This window comes from Erythrolamprus reginae, chromosome 3, assembly GCF_031021105.1.
Source record: "Erythrolamprus reginae isolate rEryReg1 chromosome 3, rEryReg1.hap1, whole genome shotgun sequence".
Classification (NCBI taxonomy): Eukaryota; Metazoa; Chordata; class Lepidosauria; order Squamata; family Dipsadidae; genus Erythrolamprus; species Erythrolamprus reginae.
This window is the reverse complement of record NC_091952.1, coordinates 257,026,329-257,045,230: the sequence shown is the minus strand read 5'-3', so window position 1 is coordinate 257,045,230 and position 18,902 is coordinate 257,026,329. Positions and strand designations below refer to the sequence as shown.

Sequence of the window (18,902 nt, the reverse complement as noted above, 5' to 3'; positions counted from 1 at the left end):
CCATTTATGTAAAATTTTCCTTCTCATCTCTCTAACTCTTGTATTTTTAATTTTTTGTATGTTTTCTACTATATCTTTCATCTCTCTTTCGTCAATTTGTAATTCATTTTGCCAACATCTTGTCAGACCTTTTATCACTCCCTCTTCTGCTTGCAATAACATTCTGTATATATTACTTGCCTGTGCTTTTGCATCATTACTCTTTTCTTTTAATATTTTCTCAAAGCAATTTTCTTCTCTCGAGAATGCTTCCTTATTCTCACTTTTATTTAAATATTTACTTATTGCATTTATCTGCAGCCATTTCTGTTGGCCCAACCAGGTCTCGGAAATAGTGCTTTTGCTGAGATATTTTATACCGTTATCCTTTTTGTTAGTAAAATACAGTATTACAAATTATATGCTTAAAACTTGTGTGAGCTCATCATTGGGACCAGGCAACCCATCATCACCACTACCGGAACGGTCCCGGGGACTGGCGCAGGCATGCGCAGGTCTGGCGGGCGGTCGGGCATGCAACGGCATGAGATTCAGTTTCTGCCAAATCTTGCGTGAGGATGGACGCATGGGTGAGAGTTTTGGTGATTTTTACCGGTATTATTGTATCCAAAAATTCACCGGTATTACATTGTCCCAAAAAATCACCGAAAATTGCTGAAATCTCTCATGCACGCATCCACGTGTGAGATTTCACTCTCCGGTGCATGTACAGAAGCCAAATCTCACTCCCACCTGCCGGTCAGCTGGAGTTGCGCGCACAGCTCCATTTTCACTACCGGGACATTGTACCACCCTGTGACCGGCTGCAACTCGCTATCGATCGGGATAGAACACCCAGACTCGTGGACTCGTTCAAAGAAGGTGATGATTATGAGGAGGGACATTCAGGGACAAGCCTCTCGCAGGAGAACTACCGATACCTGAACACTTTCTTTTTCCTCCTCCTGGTTTAGGCAGGGGACCCCTAAAGGCCCCAGGTCCACTCTTTCTCCAGAGCTTTTGGGGGTTTTCGTCTTGCTTTCTTCCTGCACCTGAGCTGGTGCCTCCAGACCCACCAGGCCCAGGTCCTCTACCTGTTCTCCAAACGCAGAGCCGTTCACGCCCGACGTCTCCTCCAAGGTTGGTTCCCGACAACGGACGGCTTGGTCATCCACAGACAGGAGGAGGTCTGGTTTAACAGCATGAAGGAACCCAAGATGGACTTCCTCAGGGTCTATATTTGGATTGGAGGTCGTTTCCATCCAGGCGTCGAGCTCGTCTGTCGCGTGGGACATTTTGAAGACCTTCTGCTTGGGGTTTCTTCCGCAGGGCTTTGGAAAGGACTTTCCTCCCGCAAGAGGTGAAGGAGAGGGCTGAGCGGAAGAGAGAGGAGGAGGAGGAGGAGCTTCCCTTCAGACGCGGGAAGGTCAACGGTCCCTCCAAGGCCTCAGAAGTTCTCCAGGAGCAATAAGAAGGTCTTCCTTCTCTCAATAAGTTCAATCTATTGACCTAGGCAAAAAAAAATAAAGAAGGAAAAGGAACAAAAGAAAGAGAGACATAAATAACACTCACTCTATTTGGAAGAATAAAGAACATTTGCATAGGAACCTAAGAAGAGCCCTGCTGAATCGGGCCAAAGCCCATCAAGTCCAGCATTCTGTGTCCCACAATGGCCCCCCAATTGTCCGTGGGGATCTTGAGCAGAAAGAGGAGGCAAGACGGGTCCCGTCAACTAAACAATGTCGCTTGGCGGGACCCAGAGGAAGAGCCTTCTCTGTGGTGGCCCCGACCCTCTGGAACCAACTCCCCCCAGAGATTAGAATTGCCCCCACCCTCCTTGCTTTTCGTAAGCTGCTCAAAGCCCACCTCTGCCACCAGGCATGGGGGAACTAAGATACACTTCCCCCTAGGCCTTTACAATTTTATGTATGGTATGTATGTATGTATGTATGTATGTTTGGTCTTTATATAATGGATTTTTAACTGCTTTTTTAGTATTGGATTTTGTTGTACTGTTTTACTGCTGTTGTTAGCCGCCCCGAGTCTGCGGAGAAGGGCGGCATACAAATCCAATAAATAATAATAATAAAAAAAAGACCCTTTCCCTTGACCCCCAATTTGCAGTTTGAAGTGATGGGTCCTCGGTGCTTTTGGAGCTAGGTTGTTTTCTTGCAGACGTTTCATTACCCAACTAGGTAACCGCATCAATGCTAATAGGGAGTGGAGTTTGTGGAGGGGGGGAGGCAGAGGAGGAGGAGAAGGTGGTGGAGGAGGAGGACCAGATTATCTCAGGGACCGCCTTCTGCTGCACGAATCCCAGCGACCTTCTCCGGGTCCCGTCAACTAAACAATGCCGGTTGGCGGGGCCCAGAGGAAGAGCCTTCTCGGTGGCGGCCCCGGCCTTCTGGAACCAACTCCCCCCGGATATTAGAATTGCCCCCAACCTCCTCGCCTTTCGTAAGCTCCTTAAAACCCACCTCTGCCGCCAGGCATGGGGGAACTGAGATATTCTTTCCCCCTAGGCCTTTACAATTTATGCATGCTATGTTTGTTTGTAAGTATGTTTGGTTTTACAATAAGGGTTTTTTATTTGTTTTAGTATTGGATTTACATACTGTTTTTTATTGTTGTTGTTAGCCACTCCAAGTCTACGGAGAGGGGCGGCATACAAATCCAATAAATAAATAAATAAATAATAATAAATAAATAAATAAGTGGAGGAGGAGGAAGAGGAGAAGGAGAAAGGAGGAAGAGGAGGAGAAGGAAAAAGGAGGAAGAGGAGGAGAAGGAGGAGGAAGAGGAGGAGGAGGTGGTGGTGGAGGCGGAGAAGGACGACAACCGCTGTGGAATCCTTGATGCTCTCTCAGCTTGGTTGTTTTCTTCCAGACATTTCATTACCCAACTAAGTAACAGCATCAGTGCTAGAAGGGAGTGGAGTTTGTGGAGGGGGAGAGGCAGAGGAGGAGGAGAAGGTGGTGGAGGAGGAGGAAGTAGAGGAGGAGGAAGTGGAGGAGGAGGAAGAGGAAAAGGAGAAAGGAGGAAGAGGAGGAGAAGGAGGAAGAGGTGGTAGTGGAGGAGGAGGAAGAGGAGGAGGAGGAAAAAGTGGAGGCAGGAGGAAGAAGATAAGGAGGAAGAGGATGAGGAAGAAGAGGAGAAGGAGGAGGAAGAAGAGTTGGAGGACTGTGGAGTCTTCGGTGCTCTCTGAGCTTGGTTGTTTTCTTACAGGCATTTCATTACCCAACTAAGTAACATCATCAATATACATACACATACAGTTTATATGGTAGATAATTTATATTTTGGTGTGCCTGTGTGTACATATGTACACAGGGCATATATACACAGAATTAAATAGTATATTTTGGATGTTCAGTAGTAGTAAAAAGAGAGGGAAATTGTCTCTCTTTGAGGCGAGGGGAGGCCAGGCACCCTAACCCTAACTCTTGATGTGAGTAACGTCAAATTGGCCACCTTTAAGCCAGTCACATGACCTTTAAGCCCTCCCATGTGGTCCCATGGCTGGCAAGCCCCAACCCACAGTGGGGTAGTAAAAAGTTTTACAGCCCTTCACTGCTCTGCACACTCCTTAACAGGCAGACTCTCAAATATTGCTATCATGTCTCCCCTGGTCCTTCTTTTCATTAAACTATATGTGCCCAATTCCAGCAACTCTTCCTCCTATGTTAGGGATGGCGAACCTATGGCGCAGGTGCCACAGGTGGTATGCGGAGCCCTATCTGCTGGCACACGAGCCGTTGCCCTAGCTCAGCTCCAACGGGCATGTTTTTGCCGGCCAGCTGCCATCCTCGGAGAGGGATGGCATATAAATCTAATAAATTAGATTTATTAGATTAATAATCTAATAAATTATTATTATTAATTATTGAAGGAAAAATCCATTGTCTATAAAATAATTTAAGTTTTATTTTAAGAATATCAGTATTTGCTGTCTGTAGTTTCTGTCTTTAACAAGGTGAGGATTTCCTGTTTTTCCTTATCTTGTGACTGTCATTTTGGGATCTGTTTTTAACAAGATAAATGTTTGCTGATTAACAAGATAAATGTTTGCTGTTTACCCAATAAACTATATAAGGTGCTATTCATCTCCAGAAGAAAGAAACAGGATGTAGACCATATTTAGGCAAGGAATTCTGTGTACCCCTATGATAAGTTGAGGAATTCTATTTACCTTTGTGACTTGTAAAACCTATATAACCTGCTCTTTAGCTTCTGTACAAGTGTCTCTTCCCTTATGAAGAGTACCCGCTTTGCAAACCGTTTTTGGTATCCCCAGAGAGAATAAACATTTCTGTTCTCTTTGTCCAAACGTCTCGCGTGAACTTTTTCATAAAATTTCAGCACACAATTATGATTATTTTGGCTCGCACAGAGGCTCTGGGAGGGCGTTTTTGGCTTCCAGAGAGCCTCCAGGAGATGGGAGATGGCCTTTTTATCCTCCCACGGCTCCAGGGAAGGCTTTGGAGTCTGGGGAGGGCAAAACAGGAGCCTACTGGGCCCACCAGGAGTTGGGAAACAGGCCATTTCCGGCCTCCAGTGGGACTCCAGGGGGCGGGGGAAGCTGTTTTCGCCCTCCCCAGGCATTGAATTATGGGTGTGGGCACTCGTGCATTTGTGCATGCTCACACTCTTTCGGCACCATCAGTGTCCTATGTCTTAGTCTCCAGTCCCCTAACAGCTAATAAGTTCTCTGGGAAGGATGGCACCGTTGAAACTGGGCTTTCTTAGGAGGCCTCACCCGTCTTCCTGCTTTCTCACCGTCGGATCACTTCTCCACCTGGAGAAAGCAAGATCCTTCCTCTCCTGGTTTTCCTCCATTGAAAAGGGAGAGGAGAACTATTCGCTTCTGAAAGATCTGGAACCCGACAGAACCATGGCGATTCTGCCATCACAGTGGCTGCTCAAGAAGTGAGGTTCAGAGCAGGTGGAACCGAATTGTAACTGAGGAGGCTTGGTGGGACGAGATCGCCAGATCATAAACTGGATCTTTCTTTCTTTCTTTCCTTCTTTCTTTCTTTCCTTCCTTCTTTTCCTTCCTTCCTTTTTACTACTATCTTTTTATTTACTACTTTCTATTTACTTACATTCTTTTTTTAAAAAATAAAATTTTATTATAATATAAAGGTTAAAAAGAGCAGGCATATGGTGTTGTAGATATTTACTTACTTTCTATTTACTCTTTACTCCAAACTATTTACTAAGGCTGCACTACTAGTACTACTAGATTTTTCTCAACATTCCTATCACCCATTTCCTCCCACTTATGACTGTATGACTGTAACCTGTTGCTTGTATCCTAAGATTTTTATTAATATTGATTTTTCCTTCATTGCTTATTTGACACCTGACAATCATTAAATGTTGTACCACATGATTCTTGACAAATCTATATTTTCTTTTATGTACACTGAGAGCATCTGTACCAAGACAAATTCCTTGTGTGTCCAATCACATTTGGCCAATAAAAATTCTATTCTATTCTATTCTATTCTATTCTAATTTTTTCCTTTTCTTTCTTTTCTTCCTTTTTCTCCTTCCTTCCTTTTCCTCCTTCCTTCTCCTTCTTTCCTTTTGTTCTGTCGGGCTCTCTGGTAGAATCCTCCTGAAAAGTCAGATACAAATTTCAGACACACACACGTTTGAAAATTCAAAGCAATGTTCTTTATAATGAAAATTCCCTTAACCTAAGCCCTCTTTTGGTATAGCCAAGAGCCCTCGTCTCCAAACAAACTGGTAATTTGTACAAGTCCCTTATCAGTTCTGAGATACTTAGCTTGCAGCTGTGAGGCAATTCACAGTCCTTCTTCTTTCACAAAGTGAAACACACTTTGCTCTGGTTTAGTTTCTGTTAAGTCTGTATATAACCAATGTAAAATCTGTAAAAGAAAATGCCTTGTAAATACTGTTTAAACTGTGAATAAACCTTGGCCGCGTCTGATTGGCTAAGACGCACGGCCGTTTCTTTTAGGCGCGAGCCTTAAAGGTATAAAAAGGGCTGTTCTGACACTGACAGCTCAGATGCGTTCCTTGCTGAAGTCACTTTCGAGAGAGCTGAATAAACGGAACCATCTTGTACTCCTGTCTGAGTCTCATTTATTTCACTGGCGACGAGAGAACGAAGAATCCACGAGTCAAGCATGAATCACCTCCAGATCGGCCGGGCTCCCGACTACTTCGACCCCGAGAAGTCGTCTTGGGACGCCTACATGGCGAAATTCGAAATCTTCCTGGAAGCGGCAGGAATGGGAGAAGCTGAAGACGACAGGAAGCGGGCGATCTTCTTGAACTATTGCGGGACTGAGATTTTCGACCTCGTCCAAACGCTTACCGACCCGCTTCCAGCTAAATCCGTTCCGTGGGACGACCTCCAAGCAAGACTGGCAAACCACTTCAAACCAACGAAGCCTGCCGTAGTCTACAGACATCAATTTTCCAGGATGACCCAGCGTGAGTCTGAGACAATCAATCAATTCGCCACGAGACTTCGCACGGTGCTGTCAAAGTGCAAATTTGACAGCCCAGAAGCTCGCCTCACAGACGCTCTGATCTTTGGAATGAAGAATGCGACCGTCCGGAACAAAATCCTAACAGAGGACGACCCAACACTTCAGTCAGTCATCAAGCTGGCTCAAACAGCCGAAGTAGCTGACGCGGCCGCCAAAGAACTCAAGGAACACGAAAAGAAAGACACCGTCTCCAAAATCTCCGTTGCTGTTTCCCGCGCCGAAACCACAGATGACCTCAGCCCAGCTGCCACGGACGACGACACCTGTCTCCTGCTGCCTTCCGAGCAAGCCAGACAACCCAGATACCAACGCCCCTCCAACCCATGCCCCGGTTGCCGAGGAAATCACCCACGACAGCGTTGCCCCTTCAGGGACGCCATTTGCCGCCGCTGCAATCGACGCGGGCACATCGCCGAGGCTTGCAGAGCGCCCCTTCCAGAGGAGTCCTTCTCTACACCCCGCCAACAACGTTTCAACAACCAGGCACAACAACCGCGAGACAACAAATTTTCCAGAGGCTTCAATCGCAGACACGACTCTACCGCTAACCGTGACTACGCACGAGGTAAAGCACAAACTTACGTAAATTGCGCAACTGCTAAAGGAGGGAACAAGATTATCATCTCACTACTTTTAAATAACAAACCTTGTAACCTAGAATTAGATACAGGCTCTAAGCATTCTATTATGCCTTGGGACAAATTCAAAATGTATATGCCAAATTTTCTTAAAACTGATTTTGTTAACTCAACTTTAATAATAAGGGATTTTCAAGGTAATGTCATACCTGTTTTGGGAAAAGTAGATGTGCCTGTGAAATTTAAAAATTGTGAATATTTTCTTCCTCTGATTGTGGTTGAGGGAGCCAAACACTCCCTCCTGGGGTTAACATGGATGTCTCCTCTGGGAATTGAAATACTGGGTCTTTGTCATGTAAATGCTGAACCTGATATTCCTAACTTTATCCAAGAATTTCCTGAGGTTTTCAGCCCTACTTTGGGCACCTATAATGGGGCCCCTATCTCCTTCTCTCTAGATCCCAAGGTACCCCCAGTCAGACTTAAGCCTCGTAGGGTACCCCTACCACTATTGCCTAAACTAGACATCCAATTGGACAAATTGATTGCCCAGGGCATCTTAGTCCCTGTAGAACAAGCGCCATGGGAAACTCCCATTGTCACTCCAGTTAAACCTGATGGCTCCTTAAGGGTCTGTGCAGACTACAAAGCCACTATCAATAAGGCCCTTCAACACCATCCATACCCGATCCCAGTGGTCCAACAATTGCTTCATTCTTTGGGGGAAGGGAGAGTATTTTCGAAAATCGACCTGGCACAGGCATACCAACAGCTTCCGGTCGATGAGGCCACATCCCTGGCCCAGACCATAGTAACCCATAGGGGTGCTTTTAGGTGCACCCGCCTGCAATTTGGGGTCAGTACCGCCCCAGGTATTTTCCAAAGTTTCATGGAACGATTATTGGCAGGTATAAAAGGAACCTCCCCATATTTTGACGATATATTTATATCAGGAAAAAACCAAGCAGAATTAAACATGCGCATCAGAGAAGTATTGGCTAGACTGCAAGCTAAGGGGTTAAAAGTAAAACCAGACAAGTGTGTGTGGGGAGCAAGTAGCATAGAATTTCTGGGCTATAGAATAGACAGTGAGGGAATACACCCCACAGCAGACAAACTAGAGGCCATAACCAAAGCACCCGAGCCAAATAATAAGACAGAACTCCAAGCATTTCTGGGCCTCCTTAATTTTTATTCTGTCTTCCTTAAGCAGAAGGCAACGGCAGCAGAACCACTACACCGACTGCTGCAGAAGGGAGTTCCCTGGACCTGGGGCACAATGGAGCGCGAAGCTTTTCATAAAATAAAACAGTTATTGACCTCTAAAAGCGTAGTGGTTCAATATAGCTCAACTTTGCCCATAAGGCTCACGTGCGATGCTTCGGCGTATGGGGTTGGTGGGGTATTAGCTCACATAATGCCAAACAATACAGAGGCCCCCATCGCCTTCTTTTCTAAAACATTGTCCATGGCAGAGAGAAACTACAGCCAATTAGACAAAGAGGCATTGGCCCTAGTCTCTAGCGTTAAGAAATTCCATTATTATCTCTGTGGGAGGAGTTTTGAACTAATAACAGATCACAAACCCCTGCTTGGTCTTCTAGCTGCCAATAAACCAACTCCTCCCTTCATGTCCCCCAGATTAATAAGATGGGCCCTTTTCCTGTCAGGATACCAATACCATCTAACACATAAGGGGGGAAAATCAATAAATCATGCTGACGGGTTAAGTAGATGCCCCATGCCCGAGTTAGTCTCAGATCCAACCCCCACAGAGGATGTCTTACTAATTGACCTTGAGGAAAACTGCCTGACCACTGCCAAAGAGGTGGCTGAGCACACCAAGAAGGATTTACTATTGTTAAAAGTAATCAATTGTATTCTAAAAGGATGGTTGGGAGACTCTGAGGAAACTGGGCTGTCAGAATTCAAATCTAAAAGGTTGGAATTATCCTACTTGAAGGGATGCGTGTTATGGGGTGACAGGGTGGTCATTCCCAATACCTTAAAACAGAAGGTACTAAGTATGTTGCATGCAGGCCACCCAGGCATTGTCAGAATGAAAGGGTTGGCCAGGGGCTATTTGTGGTGGCCAGGTTTAGATAGGGACATTGAGCAATGGGTAGCAAACTGTGACCCTTGCCAGGAGTCACGGCCCAATCCCCCGAAAACAACACCTCTGGAATGGGAAAGACCCACTGGGCCATGGTCCCGCATTCATATTGACTTCGCAGGGCCTATCGGAACCCAAAACTTTTTAATTGTGGTAGACGCGTTCTCCAGATGGGTGGAAATCATTGCTATGCAAAACATTACTACTTGTGCCACCATCAAGGCACTATATCATTTGTTTGCCACACATGGGTGCCCAGACATCCTAGTTTCAGATAACGGGCCACAATTGACTGCCAGACAATTTGAGTGTTTTTTGAGCAACTTGGGGGTCAGACACGCACTCACATCCCCTTACTCGCCATGGGTTAATGGCCTTGCAGAACGTTATGTACGTGTGGCCAAAGAAGCCTTGCGCAGGGCTGGCCCAGGGGAAATACAACACAAATTAGATCAGTTTCTATTAATGCAGCATATCACCCCAAATTCTATCACAAATAAAAGCCCAGCAGAGATTTTAATGGGTCGAAAAATAAGGTCCCCCCTGGACAGGTTGCACCCTCGTTATTGTACTCAAAATGTAAATAATGAAACATGTATAACACCTGAAAGAAATATGTACTTAGGGCAACTTGTTTTTGCTAGAAATTTTGATGGGGGGTTGAGTTGGCTGAAAGGAAAAATATTGCAACAAACAGCCCCAAAGTCTTATGTGGTACAACTGGAAGATGGCCGCACATGGAGACGGCACATCGATCATTTAAGGGGGCGCATAACATCAAATGGAATGCCGGCCGCTAACGGAAATTCTTCCCCCCAAGCAGACATTAATTCGCAACTCGAACTTTTGGAATTACAAAAGGACTTACCACGGCCAGATGCCTCCTCCAGCGATGCCGAGCCTTCCTCCTCTTCTGGGCACGGTGTACCATCAGCATACTTATCTCCGCAGGCCAGAGCCCCAACTTGGGCCCAGCCGCGGACAGGAGACAACGACGAACCAACCTCCACCATAGACATACCAGCCGGTAATGATCTGCGCAGGTCTGAGCGCACGTCACGCCGGCCCAATCGATTGGAGGACTACGTCACTTGGCTCACTGAGTGACAGTTGTCTCAACTAATGAGGGAGGGGTGTTAAGTCTGTATATAACCAATGTAAAATCTGTAAAAGAAAATGCCTTGTAAATACTGTTTAAACTGTGAATAAACCTTGGCCGCGTCTGATTGGCTAAGACGCACGGCCGTTTCTTTTAGGCGCGAGCCTTAAAGGTATAAAAAGGGCTGTTCTGACACTGACAGCTCAGATGCGTTCCTTGCTGAAGTCACTTTCGAGAGAGCTGAATAAACGGAACCATCTTGTACTCCTGTCTGAGTCTCATTTATTTCAGTTTCAAAGTGGAAAAAGCAACACACCAAGGTCGAAGTCAGCAAAGCAGGCAGGAAATACAACAATCAGATAATCCTCCACAATGGCCAAACCCACAGGCTGCTCTTTATAGCAGCCTCACTAATGACCACAGCCCCACCCAACCACAGGTGGCCTCATTTTCTGTGATAATCTCTCAGTTGTTGTTGCCTATCGCGTGGCTGTATCATTAACTCTTGTTCTGAATCCAAGGAGGAGCTAGATAATTGATCTCCTTCTGAGCTGTCTGCCCCACTCTCCTCCTCCCTGTCACTCATGTCTTCTTGGTCAGAGGAGCCTTCATCAGCAGAGTCCACCGGGAGAAAAACAGGCCTGCGGCAGGTGGATGTCTCCCCCACATCCACAGTCCTTGGGGCAGGAGCTGGGCCAGAGCTAACCACAACACCTTTTCCTCCTTCCTTCCTTCTCTTCCCTCCCTCTCCCTTCCTTCCCTCCCCCTCCCCTTTCTTTCATTTCTCTTTCCCTTCCTTCCTTCTCTTCCCTCCCTTCCACTTCCTTCCTTCCACCCCCCCTTCCTCTTCATTCCTCCCTTCCTTTCCCTCTCCTCCCTCCCTCTGCTCTGAGCTTGGGTGTTTACTTTCAGACATTTCATGACCCAAACAACTAACATCATCAGTGCTTCATTGCTGCTCTGTTTCCTAACACATCCGCCCTTTTCACCTAGCTGTTTACTTGGACCTTGTTCCTGGCTGCTTGTAGTGGGAAAACGTTTTGCAAAATAAGGCTCTAGTCCTCTCCGCCCCAGGGCCCTTTGCACTATCCAGTCACCTTCAATCGCTCCAGAGTATTCATAGGGGCCTCTGGCTGTCAAAACACTTCCTGGCTCACAGCGTTCATGCTTTGTGTATGTTAGGGAGTGTGCAGAGTACTCTCTGAGTGGTCAAAGATATACGTACACAGAGGAAACATGGACGTCCAGCCGATAGACCAGAAATACAAGTAATAATTCAGCCATACAATCCAGTTACATTTAGTGCATAAAATATTATTTGACTGAAAGAGTAGTAGATGCTTGGAACAAACTTCCAGCAGATGTGATTGGTAAATCCACAGTAACCGAATTTAAACCTGCCTGGGATAAACATAGATCCATCCTAAGATAAAATACAGGAAATAGTATAAGGGCAGACGAGATGGATCAGGAGGACTTTTTCTGCCGTCAGTCTTCTATGTTTCTATGTTGTTGTTGCTGCTGCTGAGGATTTTTATTTTATTTATTTATTTATTCATTCATTCATTCATTCACTCATTCATTCATTTATAAATAAGAGACCAACCATACAAACAGACATACCATGCATACATTTTATAAGCGACATTTATCTGTTTATTTATCTGTTTGTTTTGTCACGTGCCTATCGGTGGCATGCAAAGATGTAACAATGCCAGTGGGGGTGACCTTGGACTCTGGAGACCCTGCAAAAGACGCCCCCTTCCCCCCAAGGAGACTCCTGGACAAACGTGGCAGCTCTGGATGGCAGAAGAGGAAAATGCAGGGTGGGGAGAGAAAAAAAATCTTGGCTTGAGGTGGTTGGGGGGGGGGCAAGGCATCGCCCCCCCCCTCTTGCAAGGGGAGGGCAGAGGGAGGCTGCATTGCACCCCAGCTCAACCACAGGATATTATTTGGAGGAGATTCCAAGTCCCCATTTGTGGGGGGGGTGCAGGGGAGGAAAGTGGGGGGGAGACAAAAAAAACCTTGGCTTGAGGGCGTTGGGGGGGTCCAAGGCATCAGCCCCCCCTTGCAAGGGTAGGGCAGAGGGAGGCTGCATTGCACCCCAGGATATATATTTGGGGGAATTCCAAGACCCCATTTTGGGGGGGCAGGAGAGGAAAGTGGGGGGTTGGAGAGAAAAAACCTTGGCTTGAGGGGGTTGGGGGGGGCAGCCAACAGCCCCCCCCTCCAAGGGAAGGGCGGGGGGGAGGAGGCTGCATTGCACCCCAGTTCAACAGTATATTATTTTTTCGGGGGGATTCCAAGCCCCCAAAGGGGCTTAAAAACAACAACAACCCAGCAGCCTTCATTTAGGGTGGGGAGGCGGGTGGGTTTGCAGGGCTTCTGCTGCGGGCGGCTGCAGGTCCTCGTGGCCGCCGGCAGGGGTCGCCCTCCCCCGCTGTCCTGCTGGAACACCCCCCCCCCCACCCCGCTTTTCCCTCCTCCTCCTCCTCCGGCCGCTGCTCCGCTCCTCCCTTCCCCAAATTCCTCCCTTCCTCCCGAGTCTTTCCGGCCGGGCGCCGCGGCGTTTCCTCTGCGCCTCCATTGCAGCCAGTGCCGCCGTTGCTGTTGCCCCCTCGCCCGGCAGGAGCCTCCGCCGCAGAGACCCCCCCCTCAATGCAGCCCCTGGGAGGGGCCCGGAGGGGCTGAAGGGGAGGAGAGCGGGGACCCCCCCCTGGAAACCCCCCCTGCCCCGAGGAGGGGAGAGATGCTCCCGTGAAGAGCCCGGAGGTGGGTAGCGCCCGTCTCTCTCTCTCTCCCTTCCTTTCCTTCCTTCTTTCTTTTCTTCCCCTCTCTCCCTTCTTCCCTCCTTCTCTCCCGTATTTCATTCCTTCATTCCTTTCCTCCCTTTCTCTCTTTCTCCTTTCCATCCATCCCTTCTTTCTCTCTTTCCTCCTTTTCCTTCCTTCCTTCTTTCCTTTCTCCCTCTCTTTCTCCCTTCTTCCCGCCCTTCTTTCATTCCTTCATTCCTTTCCTCCCTTTCTCTCTCTCCTTTCCTTCCATTCCTTCTTTCTCTCTCTCTCTTCCCTCCTTTTCCTTCTTTCCTCCTTTCCTTTCTCCCTCCCTTCTTACCTCTCTCCCACCCTTCTTCCTTCCCTCCTTCCTTCTTCCCCCCTCCCTCCCTTCATTCTTCGATTCTTTCCCTCACTTTCTTCCCTCCTTTCATTTTTTCTTTCTGTCTCTCTTCTATCCTTTCTCTTCCCTCCCTTCCTCCCTTTTTCTCTCCCTTTCCCTCTTTTTCTCTCTCTTTCTTCCCACCTTCCTTCTCTCTTCCCACCTTCTTTTCCTTTCTTTTCTTTATCCCTTCTGTCTCTTTTCTCCCTATTATTTCTCTCCACTCTTCCTTTTCTTCCTTCTTTTCCCTTCTCTCTCTCTCCTTCCTTCCTTCCTCCCTTCCTTTCCTTTCCCTTCCCCTTCTCTCTCTCTTTCTTTGTCCTTCCTTCCTTCCCCTTCCCCTTCTCTCTCTCTCTTTCTTTCTCCTTCCTTCTTCCTTCCTTCCTACCTACCTATCTCCCTTCTTTCCCCTTCTCTCTTTCTTTCTGTCCTTCCTCCCTCCCTCCTTCCTTCCTTCCCCTTATTTATTTATTTATTTATTTATTGGATTTGAATGCCGCCCCTCTCTGTAGACTCCCTCTCTTTCCTTTCATATAAGCTGACCACCCTCTTCAAATTCTCCCACAGGGGGCCGAAGGAGAGGACCTTCACCCTTGGAACCTGCCTGCCACCCAAAAGAGACCCCCCCCTTTGTCGCCAGGACCCCCCCCCGGCCATGTGCTGAGCGATGTCTCTCTCCCGCCTCAACAGCTTCACCAATGGCTTCGTGGCGGAAGAGCCCTCCCGCCTGGAGGCCGCCAACGGGCCCGACATGGCCCAGGTCCTGCAGTGCCTGGAGATGGGCACCATCTTGACCTTGTTCTACCAGAAGAAATCCCAGAGGCCCGAGCGGAGGAGTTTCCAACTCCGGCCAAAGAGCCGCCAGATCGTCTGGAGCCGAAGCCCCGAGAAGGTGGAGGGGGACGGTGAGTGGCGGGACGTTGGAGGCGGTGGGAGCAGGAGAACTGACCCAAAGAAGGGACGGAGCCAATCTAGGGAGGCCTCCTCAGGTGGGAGAGCTTTGGGACCTCGCCTTCTGGTGCTCCCAGCTGGAACTCAGAACCAAGAAATCCAGGAAGGGTAGTTTCCGCACCTCTGCCATCATCTTGGTTATTACCGGATTTTTGGAGTATAAGACGCACTTTCTTCCTCCCTAAAAGAGGCTGATAATTTGGATGTGTCTTATACTCTGAATGTAGCTTTTTTTTCAGCCCTTACTACCTGCAAACGATCTTCCCAGCTCTTACCTTGCAGGCTCTTTCATTGTTTCTCTCTGCGAAGAATGTTTTCCAAGCCCTAAGTCTCTGCAGGGTTTATTTCATTACTCTAACTTGCTCTGAGTAAGTTTCTTTCCAGCCCTAACCAGGCACTAACGATGTTCCCAGCTCTTACCTTGCAGGCTCTTTCATTGTTACTCTCTGCAAAGAATGTTTTCCAAGCCCTAAGTCTTTGATGGGTTTTTTCCATTGCTGAATTTTTCTTTTCAGGTGCTAATGATGTTTCTGGCTCTCAGTGGCTTGCAAGCTCTTTCATTGTTACTCTCTCCAAATAAAGTTTTTTTAAAGCCCTGACCAGGGGATAAAATAATATGCTGAAGCTGACCAGACTAAGTTTAAGTTTAAGTTTAATCAGATTTGTATGCCGCCCCTCTCCACGGACTCGGGGCGGCTCACAGCAATAGCAATACAATGTAAGACAAATCCAATATTTAAATTAATTTAAAAAACACCAAAAATTAAAAACCAATCATACACACTAGCGTACCATGCATAAATTTTAAAGCCTAGGGGGAGGGAAAGTCTCAATTCCCCCATGCCTGATGACAGAGGTGGGTTTTAAGGAGCTTACGAAAGGCTAGGAGGGTGGGGGCAACTCTGATATCTGGGGGGAGTTGGTTCCAAAGGGTCGGGGCCACCACAGAGAAGGCTCTTCCCCTGGGTCCCGCCAGACGACATTGTTTAGTCGACGGGACCCGGAGAAGGCCAACTCTGTGGGACCTAATTGGTCGCTGGGATTCGTGCGGCAGAAGGCGGTCCCGGAGATATTCTGGTCCGGTGCCGTGAAGGGCTTTATAGGTCATAACCAACACTTTGAATTGTGACCGGAAACTGATCGGCAACCAATGCAGACTGCGGAGTGTTGGTGTGACATGGGCAAATTTAGGAAAGCTCATGATAGCTCTCGCAGCTGCATTCTGCACGATCTGAAGTTTCCGAACACTCTTCAAAGGTAGCCCCATGTAGAGAGCATTACAGTAGTTGAACCTCGAGGTGATGAGGGCATGAGTGACTGTGAGCAGTGAGTCCTGGTCCAAATAGGGCCGCAACTGGTGCACCAGGCGAACCTGGGCAAACGTCCCCCTCGCCACAGCTGAAAGATGTTTCTCTAATGTGAGCTGTGGATCGAGGAGGACGCCCAAGTTGCGAACCCTCTCTGAGGGGGTTAGTGACTCCCCCCCCAGGGTGATGGATGGACAGATGGAATTGTCCTTGGGAGGCAAAACCCACAGCCACTCCGTCTTATCCTGGTTGAGCTTGAGACTAAAGATTCTAGTCAGATAAATATCTGGTAAGAAGTTTTTTTCCCCTATTTTCCTCCCCAAAAAGGAAGGTGCGTCTTGTACCCCGATGCAACTTATACTCCGAAAAATACAGTACTTATAAAGCTCTCTGTGGCCTTAGTTAGGACCAGATTATTTACGGGACCATCTTCTGCCTCACATGTCTCAGTGACCGATTAGGTTGCACAGGGTCAGCCTCCTCCAGGTCCCATCGGCCAAACAATGCCAACTGGCGGGTTCACGGGGAAAGGCCTTCTCTGTGGTGGCCCCGTCCTCTGGAACCAACGCCCTCCAGAGATTCGTACCGCTCCCCACTCTCCTCGCCTTTCGAAAAGAGCTTAAAACACACCTATGTCGGCAGGCCTGGGGTCGTTAAATGATGGTCCTCCGCCCCGGCCGTTAGTATATATGAGTGATGATTGTGAGTTGTTTTATTGGGATAGATTTTTTTAGTGTTATTCTTATGTATTATGCTTTTTTTGCTGTAAGTTGTCCTGAGTCCACCAGGAGAATGGCTGCCTGTGATATTGTGATACGGAATCCAGCATATCCATTTCATTTGCTGTGTGTTACTGTTTTTTGTGAATAAAATAAATAAATGATGATGACGACGATAGAAACATAGAAGATTGACGGTAGAAAAATACCTCACAGTCCATCTAGTCTGCCCTTATACTGTTTCTTGTATTTTATCTTAGGATGGATATATGTTTACCCAGGCATGTTTCAATTCAGTTACTGTACTGTGGATTTACCAACCACGTCTGCTGGAAGTTTGTTCCAAGCATCTACTACTCCTTCAGTAAAATCATATTTTTTCACATTACTTCTAATCTTTCCCCCAGTGATGATGATGATGATGATGATAATAATAATAATAATAATAATAATAATAATAATAATAACAATAATAATAATAATATTTATAGGCCGCCATTCTTCTTGTGGACTCAGGGCAGCTTACAGCGATAAAAGCATAATACTAATTTTTAAAATAACCCAATACATAAGAATAACACTAAAAAAATAGTGGCGATGCCTCTCTCAAAGCTCAGCTAAACCCCGTTTCTGGGGCAAATGATCTGTGCTGCTGCCTCCTCAAGTGGTTGTGAGAGCAACACACTGGTGTGAGTGCAGCTGTGGAGCCACCACTGTGCGGCACGGGATGCTGATGTTGTTGGCACGAGGACAATGACGTTCTCCAAGGGTCCCTCTGTTGACCGGGAGGCTGCATTGCTTTCCCGTTGTCTTTTCAAAAAAGGTTGTGTGTGTTGCCGTTTGAAATTCCCTGCTCGCTCAGGAAGACAGCTCTGTCTGGTTCGGCTGGCTGGCTGGCTGGGGATGATGGAGTGTGTGATGCGGCAGAGAGCCAGAGGCTCAGGTGACTGCAAAGGAGAGGTTGTGTGAAAATCCTCCTGTTTGGTTTGGCTGGACGTCCAACACAGATGCTTCGATGTGAATTTGAGTTGCCAATGACCAAGTAGATGTTTTGGGATGGGTTTCAATCTTATGTGGACATAACAGAATAATAGAGTTGGGAGGGACCTTGAAGGTCTTCTAGTCTAACCCCTGCTTGAAAAGGAAACCCTATACTATTCCAAACAAATGACTGTCCAGTCTCTTCTTAAAATATTCCAGTATTGGAGCACTCACAACTTCTGGAAGCAAGCAATTCCACTGGTTAATTGCTCCAATTATCAGATAATTTCTCCTTAATTCCATCCAGGTTGTTTCTCTCCTGGATTAGTTTCCATCTGTTGCTTTTCCCCCCTGTATTTTGGTGCTTTCAGAATCAGAATCGAGCTGGAAGGGACCTTGAGATCTTCTAGTCCAGCCCTCTGTTTGAGCAGGAGACCCTACATTACTTTGGACAAATTATTATCCAAAATCTTCTTAAAAATTTCCAGTGTTGGGGCATTCACAACTACAGGAGGCAACTTCTGTTCCATTGGTTAATTGTTCTAACGGTCAGGAAATTTCCTCTTTAGTTCTAAGTTGCTTCTTTCCTTGTTTAGTTTCCACCCATTGCTTCTTGCTCTACCCTCAGGTGCTTTGGAGAATAGCTTGACTCCTTCTTTGTGGCAGCCCCTGAGATATTTGGAAGGCTGCTATCATGTCTCCTCTGGTCCTATTTATCATTAAACTAGCCATGCCCAGTTCCTGCAACTGTTCTTCATATGTTTTAGCCTCCAGTCCCCTAATCCTCTTTGTTGCTCTTCTCTGCACTTTTTCTAGAGTCTCAACATCCTTTTTGCATCGCCAAAACTGAATGCAGGATTCCAAGTATGGCTTTACCAAGGCCTTATAAAGTGGTATTAACACTTTATGTGATCTTGATTCTACCCCCGTTAATGCAGCCTAGAATTGGCATCTGCTGCACATGGTTGGCTCATATTAAATGATTGTCATGGTGCAGGACCTTGGCCCTTTGCACAGGACCTTACCACCACCACCCCCGGTTGCAAATCACCCAAAGCCATTTGTAGACAAAATCGGCCACGTTTGTGTTCAGACACCTTATGCTGTTGTTTTGAGACCAGGGCAACGAAAATTAAGATTTCTGCTGCTGCTTAATGTTTGTTCAACTCAGTCTTAAGGTTGAATAAATTGTCCGAATTTCCCCAGGGATTAAAAAAACCACAGAATTAATTCTTGCATTTTCATGAATCCAAGCACCCATTAAATATCTTCTGGATTTGGAACAAAGTTGTAGGTTGAGTATAACAAGCAGGAAGAGGGAGATTGTGCCCCGCTGTATAGAGCGCTGGTGAGACCATATTTGGAATAATACTGTGTCCAGTTCTGGAGACCCCACCTACAAAAAGATACTGACAAAATTGAATGGGTCCAAAGATTGACTCCAAAAATGGTGGAAGGTCTGATCAGGAAAGATTTCATGAACTCAATCTGTATC

The 18,902-nt window shown here is 46.9% G+C and overlaps 2 protein-coding genes across 2 annotated transcripts in view; one reads left to right on the top strand and one right to left on the bottom strand.

Moving 5' to 3' along the window:
* Positions 1-1,581, bottom strand: part of LOC139165264 (maestro heat-like repeat-containing protein family member 6) — a 37,410-nt gene extending 35,829 nt beyond the window's left edge. The window contains 4 exon segments of the mRNA XM_070748401.1: positions 921-1,327; positions 1,359-1,436; positions 1,439-1,526; positions 1,528-1,581. Coding sequence (XP_070604502.1) covers positions 921-1,327; positions 1,359-1,436; positions 1,439-1,526; positions 1,528-1,581 — 627 coding nt within the window.
* Positions 1,582-12,821: 11,240 nt separating this feature from the next.
* Positions 12,822-18,902, top strand: part of LOC139165262 (1-phosphatidylinositol 4,5-bisphosphate phosphodiesterase gamma-1-like) — an 82,736-nt gene continuing 76,655 nt past the window's right edge. The window contains exons 1-2 of the mRNA XM_070748398.1: positions 12,822-13,065; positions 14,017-14,354. Of these exons, the coding sequence (XP_070604499.1) occupies positions 14,117-14,354 (238 nt within the window). The 5' untranslated portion in view covers positions 12,822-13,065; positions 14,017-14,116. The remainder of the gene's footprint in view (positions 13,066-14,016; positions 14,355-18,902) is intronic.